General features: G+C 38.5%; 1 protein-coding gene across 1 annotated transcript; it reads left to right on the forward strand.

The window, feature by feature from the left end:
- The first annotated feature begins 1293 nt into the window (after positions 1 to 1293).
- Positions 1294 to 7594, forward strand: LOC148389942 (AN1-type zinc finger protein 5-like). Its single transcript, XM_088392538.1, has 6 exons — positions 1294 to 1523; positions 3339 to 3516; positions 3948 to 4095; positions 4248 to 4351; positions 4798 to 4926; positions 6308 to 7594. The coding sequence occupies exons 2-6, from the start codon at positions 3360 to 3362 to the stop codon at positions 6454 to 6456; spliced, it is 687 nt and encodes a 228-aa protein (XP_088248664.1). The 5' UTR covers positions 1294 to 1523; positions 3339 to 3359; the 3' UTR covers positions 6457 to 7594.
- Positions 7595 to 7866: the final 272 nt, after the last annotated feature.

The following is a 7866-nucleotide window of genomic DNA, read 5'->3' on the forward strand; positions in this document are numbered from 1 at the left end:
CGCATATATGATTAACACTTTAATAAAAAACCGAAATCCAGTTTTTACAACAACAAAAAAAGAGGAATAAAGCACAACACAAATAAAATACGGCTGGTGCGTTCGTTTTGGCCTGGATATTTAGATGAAAAACAAACTAAAAAGAGGAGGATCCGAGGTTTTGGTGCAACCTTTATGCCAGGAAAAGGGTCCAAAAAGACTTTTCCAGAAATCAATGTGAATTAATATAAAAAATATAATTTGTGAACGAAATCTTGACTGTGAGAAGAAAATACATACAGATTCGCTATCTGACCGCCCCCCTTTGTATTCGGAATTGCGCTCCCCTGTGGTGGCTGTGTAGAAGTTATTTTTGTATGTTTTTCAATGGCGGCGTCTGCTCGCGCAAAACGTCACCCCCACAAAATGTCTAATTATGTAATACAAAGTAAAACCAAAACATTATGGGGATCATTGCGTTGCAAAAGGGCTAGTAGATACGAAAAAGAAAAAGTAGATTCGAAAATATATCACGCTATGAGGAATTCATCAAATATAAATAATAATTCGGTATAATTACCAAACTAAGGACACAAAAAACAAATAGAAATATAAAAATAAATGAACTAATTTGAATATATTAAATAATGTGATTAAGAACAGCACGAAACAGGATCTTCTTCTTCTTCTTCTTCTTCTTCTTCTTCTTCTTCTTCTTCTTCTTCTTCTTCTTCTTCTTCTTCTTCTTCTTCTTCTTCTTCGTTTCCCCTCAGGGGTCGCCACAGCGAATCATGTTTCCATCTCACCCTATCATTTGAATTCTCTTCAATCAGACTCTCACCCCAACTAACTTCATGTCCTCTTTCACTCCATCCATAAATCTCCTCTTTGGTCTGATTTACATATTAAAAATATGAATGATGTCGTAGATAAGTCCAACAGATTTTTCAAAAATGTTGGGCCAAATCAAGCAGAAAAAGTTTCCGATTCTGATACAGTAGCAATTTTAACCAATTGAAAGAAACGATCGATTAATCAATTATTCTTGATACCTTCCACATTAGATCAATATAATTTGGGAAGCATTGTTTATTTTCATGAATGGAAGTTATAGGAAACTTAGAAGAAAGTTCAGTCTATAAAAATTTATTGAACGCAGCAAATAATTTATTAAAAGTACCCTCATGAGATTAAAGCGGTTCATATCAGGTACACCAACAACAATATTTATGGAATATTTATTTATAGTACAACAATTGAACACAACCACTTCTTCCACTCAGTCAGGCGTTCACTATTTCCATGACGTCCACCGGAAGCGGAGTTCCTAAACGCAACATGTAACTAAACAGATGCCACCTCGGATCAGCAACCAGTTCATACTAGGACGCTTAGGGCGCTAGCCTGAGTGCAGGAGACAATTTTTGTGTTAGACGTCGAGAAGAAAAAAATATTTAAAAAAACGCAAAAAAGACGGCCCGTACTGTGCATCAACAACCAAGTCATTATTCAAAAGAAAAACCAACAATCATCTCACATAGGCGGTAAGTAAACTTAATGAGCGCAAGCTAGCCTTGCTTGTTGTTTGGTGTATTTTTTTTTTTTTTAGGTTGGTTTAACCGTTTACACTTAAATTATTGTGAAGTTAAAGTTAACTATAATACATCGTCCTCGTTGACACAGTGTTAGTATATATTCAGAGATTTTTGGAATAGTCTTGCTTAGTTCTTTTCGTATTTCAAGCTAGAAAGAGAGGAAGCGTTATTTTATTTATATTTCACGAGTGCATGCATATTCATTTTGTCAGATTTATTTGTAAGTTCTAAAGGTGAGACGCTAAAGCTTTTCTGTTCACTTCGGCACTAGCTAAAATCACGAGAAGCCGCTCCACGCAATACTGTTGGCTAACCCCCGTTAGCGTACTAGCTACCAGGGACAAAAAGTTGTGTCAAAATACGTGTAAGCTACATGTTCTGGGCCTTGCACGATAAGCTATGTCTATATTTGCATGTCCGTTGCGCTGTGTACATCTATAAGAGACTTCCTCTCGGAAAAAGTAACTGTTGGTGACAGGCATTAGCGTGCTAGCATGACTCAGTGGATTTGCTCAAGTGACACCATTGTGGCCTGATCGGCCGACTACCTGTGATTGCAAACGTGTTAAATTTTTACCTCTAACCAAGGTAAGCAGGTAGACAACCTACTTGTGTTCTTGATTAGTGTTAGCATGCTGAGTTGTCAACGTTTTCAGGTTACTAGTACATTTTGTGGGATGGTGGCCTTTGTCTCGATGTTTTGAGCATTTTGCTGTTGATGTGTTATTCTCACTTCTGTTTTTCTTGTGTACATTGTGTTTCTCCGCAGGGATATAATTTTTTTGGGCGCATTATGGTTTACTGACGATTTCCGTCCGTTCAGTGATGCTAACTGAATCACACAATAGTGTGGGGTGCTTGTGATTGCAGGTCACATGAGTATAGCTGTAAATGCATGTTTATAATTGTACATGTGCATACAGACTTCATTCCCTAAAATAGTCGCTCCTTTCTTAACTCGCATATGAACTAAATGGACATCGCAGCAAAAATAGATTCTTTTCCCCATTCCATTTCTTCACACTGATATTGACTGAGAAGCCTCGGTCCTCAGTCTGTGCTTTAATTCATCCCGAAGGTTGGTCAGGACTCCGTCGAGGGCACTCAGGTTCATCCTAGCGAAACTCTCCCATTCATAAATGGACCTTGCTTTGTGCACTGCTGCGCAGTCATGTTTGAACTGAAACGGGTCATTCCTTAACTGCTCCCAGGAAGTGTGACATGCAATTGTCCAAATTCTCTTGCTATGCTGAAGCATTTAGAGTGTATCACTGGAAGTAAGGAGCCATTTTGGACAATTCCAGACTCCTAAACATTGTGGAGAGACTTTACAGAAGAGTTTAATCTGTTTCAGCTGCAAAGACGTCATAGTAAAACCCTATGGCTTAACTTTATGAAAGTCAAGGTAGGTGAGTGAAGACTTTTGGTATTCCACTCAAGAAAATTGATGAATGATGACTTAAGTGAAAAAAATCTACACACCTCACAGGACTGTCGGTCAGACTAATCTGTTAGACATCTGATAATAGTTTTTTTGTTTTACGTTTGAAGAAGGCATCAACTGCTCACATTTGGTTAACCTGATGCTGTATTTTACTAGAAAACCAATTCTTATTTCCAGTTTTGCAAACATTAATTAACAGTAATTGTGAAGCTTTGTCAGCGTAATTCCTTAGACGTGTCAATTTCATTTCCATTTTAAATACTATTTTAAATACTATAAACACATACAATGCTTCAAGATCCATTTTTGTTTGTCTTCAGGTTAGTTTACCAGACATCGCTATGGCCCAGGAGACCAATCAGAGCCCAGCTCCGATGCTCTGTGCTAACGGCTGTGGTTTCTATGGCAACCCTAGGACTAATGGCATGTGCTCTGTTTGCCACAAGGAGCACCTGTCACGACAGAACAATGGAGGAGTCAGTTCCCTGACTGCTGTGGGTAAGACCTACAGTGTCTTTTTTTTAAGGTTCCCACCTGCAAGGATAAAAGCACTTGCGCTCATGGGCATGCTGTCCTCACCTGATATGAACATGTTTTCTTTAGTGTCTGTGGCTTGAATTAAAGGTTATCTAAATATCAGGTAAATGCAAACCTCTAAATTGCGAATAGAAAAAGAATGAATAGATGAATGAATATACTTTTGCTGTATATGTTTACTAGGGCTGAGCATGAATTGACGGTGATTTGAATTGGGATTCATTTTAGCCAACGCACTGTACATTTTAAAATGTATGTTCAGGCGTATTCCACGGCAAAAATGAATACTTTAAATCTATTACGAGCAGTTCATTTGGATGCACATGGATGCAAGTTGAGAGCTACTACACGTGTTATTTTGTGATTGTTTTGTCATGCATCCTCTCCGGCAGGGAGCAGCGGTGGCCCCACGGTTGAGGCTTCAGCAATCCAGAGGTTAGAGGCCACCTTGAATAATGCTGCAGCAGCGGCCGTGGCTGCAGCAGAGGTTGCAGCTGAGGCGGCAGCTTCAGCCAAGGCTGCTGCAACTGAAACTCTCAGGTAAGATCTTCTGTTGGAAAAGTAAAGAGCATTTAAAATGTTTAAGTGGTAATTCCGTCACTTTTCATGTTGCCTTAGATAAATGTGAAACATGAAATATGGTTTGATGATGATCATCGTGTACCTAATCTCAACATGTTTCTATATTGCAGTGAGATCTCAACACCAGTTTCTATAACAAAAAAAATGGCTGAGATGAATTTCTCGTCAGAGGACAAAGGAGCGTCGGGAAGCAAAGCAGAACTTGTAGACTCTAGTGGGTGTCAAATTTTAATTGTTTTTCCCATGGTTTAAAAAAGAAAAAAAGAAAATAGTTTCCAAAACATAACTGCTTGTGAAAAATTGTGGGTAGTTTTAACTGGCAAAAAGACTGACAAGATTGAATAATGATCTTTCATTGATGCTTCTTCTTTCACATGAATTGGGTATTTTTTCGTCTTAGACAGTAGTACCTTCAGCGTTGACAAATCCTCTAAGCTAACTTTTGAGCTGTTTTGACTTGGTCAGAAACAGGCTGAATTATAATGATAAACAAAATAAGCTTGCTTTTCAAGAAAAGATGACCTGCTCAAAACGCATTTTTGTCTTGTCATACATTATTTTTCAATGGATTACATTCCTTTTAGAGACATCTTAAGCAGCGGGTCCCCTCTCTGATTTTTTTTCTTTCTGAAGTCAAACGTTTTCATTGCTTGTTTGTAGTGGGGAGTCAGATGACAGTGACAACAGTTCATCCTTCCACTGCTGGCAGTGAAGACTCCCAAGACCCAGAGCCACCCAAACCCAAGAAGAACCGTTGTTTTATGTGCCGCAAAAAGGTTGGCCTTACAGGTGAGTTGATAGAAAAACCTGTTTTCCAATCCTACAGCAGGTGGAAGAAACTGTATTTTCTCATTTATCACATTTCTCATCTTTATTTTTTTTGACTGATTTTTTTTTTTTTCTTCAACATTTGGGTTGATCTTGATCCCAAATTGATCCAAAATTGTGAAAATGGCGCAGGCGGCAATTTTTTTTTTTTTTGTGGCTGAATTGAATCAGCTGACCTCCATATCTAGTACCGTATTTTCCGGTCTTTAAGTCGCAGTTTTTTTAATAGTTTGGGTGGGGGTGCGACTTATACTCAGGAGTGACTTATGCGTCAAATTATTAACGCATTATATCATTTCACATGTTATTTTCACACTAAACCGCAAGAAGGCGCTCTAGGCCTGTGGAATAATTGGAACTGCAACTGATGAGTCTGACATAAGCCACGTAGAAGAGGAAGTGCAGCATCTTCTACCTCCGGAGATAGCGGAGTTGTTTAAATATGACACAGAGGATGAAGATTTCATTGGATTTAGTGATTTGGAGTGACACAGATGAGTCTGACATAAGCCACGTAGAAGAGGAAGTGCAGCATCTTCTACCTCCGGAGATAGCGGAGTTGTTTAAATATGACACAGAGGATGAAGATTTCATTGGATTTAGTGATTTGGAGTGACACGGATGGTTCGATAAACTTGTAAGCATGTTATTAATGCTATAGTTATTGGAATAACTCTTAATATGTTACGTCAGGCACATTCTCAGTTTGTTGTTTGTGTCATGTAATGTTAGTACAATTATTCAGCCTGTTGTTGCCTCTATTCCATTTTTATTTTAAGTTGCCTTTCAAGATGACGTCCGTTCTTGGTGTTGGATTTTATCAAATAAATTTCCCCCCAAAATGCGACTTATACCCTGGTGCGACTTATATATATATATATATATATATATCTTTATCTTCTTTATTATGCATTTTATGGCTGATGCGACTTGTACTCCGGCACGATTTATAGTCCGGAAAATACGGTAGTGCCTGGCAGATTAGTCCAAATGTGATGTGACATGCCGTGATTTCTTTAAAATGAAAAAAGTACTGAAGTGGTGGGAAAATTACTTCAATGGGCTCAAATTATTTGTATCCCATCTACTGTGTCACCCATTTCCACTGGAATGCCCCATAGATATGTCCCTGTTCCCCCTCTATTTTCCTTCTATCATTTCTAAATCGTATTCCATCTCCGTTGTAAAATTGTTACATGGATTACACAGCGTTTTACTGGTCTTGCACCTTCCTCTCTCTGTCGTCTCGACAGGCCTCATCTGATCAGTATTATGGACAGTATATGTATTCTCAGCATGCTGTATTTCTTCAACAAGCTTAAGCTGTCTTGTGGGGTTTCAGGTTTTGAGTGCCGTTGTGGGAACCAGTTCTGTGGCTTTCACCGTTACTCAGACCAGCACAACTGTCCGTACGACTACAAAGCGGAAGCTGCGGCCAAGATTCGCAAAGAGAACCCTGTGGTTGTTGCCGACAAGATCCAGAGAATATGAGAACTTTTGGGATCGATCGGCTTTACACAAAATGGACTTGAGCCCAGCCTTCTTTGATGGACCTCAACTGTCACCATCACTACCCATGGATTTCTTTCTGTTGGTTCATATTTCCAGCTGTTGTTCTGTGTGTGATTTTAGTTTTTTTTTAAGAAGTTGATTGAGAACAATTAAGAGGACTAACGGGGTCCATGTTGTGGTTTCCATCCGTTTGTGCATTTTCTACACTGCTGATCGTGCGCTGGCCCTGATGGCGGCAGGGGGGAGTGATTTTCTAAATACGTTGAAGGTTTCCCCGACAGCTGTTATGATCCTCAATAGTAGAGAAGATCACATGCTTGGGCTAGACTAGAGAGGATTATTGCTGTTGGCTAGTGATGCCATCCCAATCATGCTTGCTCTCTGCTGGCATGAGTAGCAAAGTGAATATTAGACTTATCTTTCTTCTCAAATTTGGCCCCTTGTTCAGAATCAAACCCATCAGAAATGGTCAGATAAAGGCATTTTGTGTTTTCAGATTTTTGTCACTGTGTCAGTTCTGTGTCAACATCCATGTTGCTAACAAAATGTTACAAAACTAAAATGTTCTTTTGTGGAAAAAGATTTGAATGTTGACAGCTCAGCCCCATGCTCTTTAGGTCCTTTACTAATACGACAATTTTTTTCTCGTCCTCCCCCCTTACACACACTTTTTTTTTCCCTACCAGTATCTGTGTTGTCATATGACAAGTAGCCTAAACTTGAATAATTTGTTTTGCCTTTGACAGGGTTTGGTCCCACTACTGGTTTCCATTTTACTTCACTTTTGAATAGTTTCTGCCATTTTAATGTGAGTTTATGTTCACAATGTTGGGAATGTTACATGACTATGATGTTGATCAAAACAATTTTTTTTGTGAGGGAAAATGTGAACAGTTGTTGACTGAGAATATGGGATGAGTAGTGTTTGCGTTTCATAAATCATTTTTGTGGTGAGGAGGGTCTGGCTGCTTAATCCTTTTTTTTTTTTTAAATCTGTTTTAGTTATGCAAGTTTGTACAAATGTCTTTATTTATATACTGCAGTGTGTGTTATCTTCCAATAATACAGAGTAAGTTGTATGATGTAAATAAAATGTGTCACAGAAATTTCAATGTCACTTTTGGGCCCTTTATTTTCAGTGTGCAACTAAAAGTGAGGAAGTTTTACCTGGTCAAACACTGTTTATTATTTTATTTTTTTGAATTTCTTTTTGCTACTTTTTTTTTTTGGGGCTCTCTGACAGTAATTGTTTGGTGCCAATATGGACCAATATTTGGAACTATTTGTAATTCCCTACCCTGACTAAGACCCCAGTAACAGCTGAAGAAAATCAGAACTTATTGTAAATAGATTTTGAGTTGACTTGCTGTTTACCTGTGACATGCGTAA

Source organism: Syngnathus floridae, chromosome 12 (genome assembly GCF_059516105.1).
Source record: "Syngnathus floridae isolate MCC-2025c chromosome 12, RoL_Sflo_1.0, whole genome shotgun sequence".
Classification (NCBI taxonomy): domain Eukaryota; kingdom Metazoa; phylum Chordata; class Actinopteri; order Syngnathiformes; family Syngnathidae; genus Syngnathus; species Syngnathus floridae.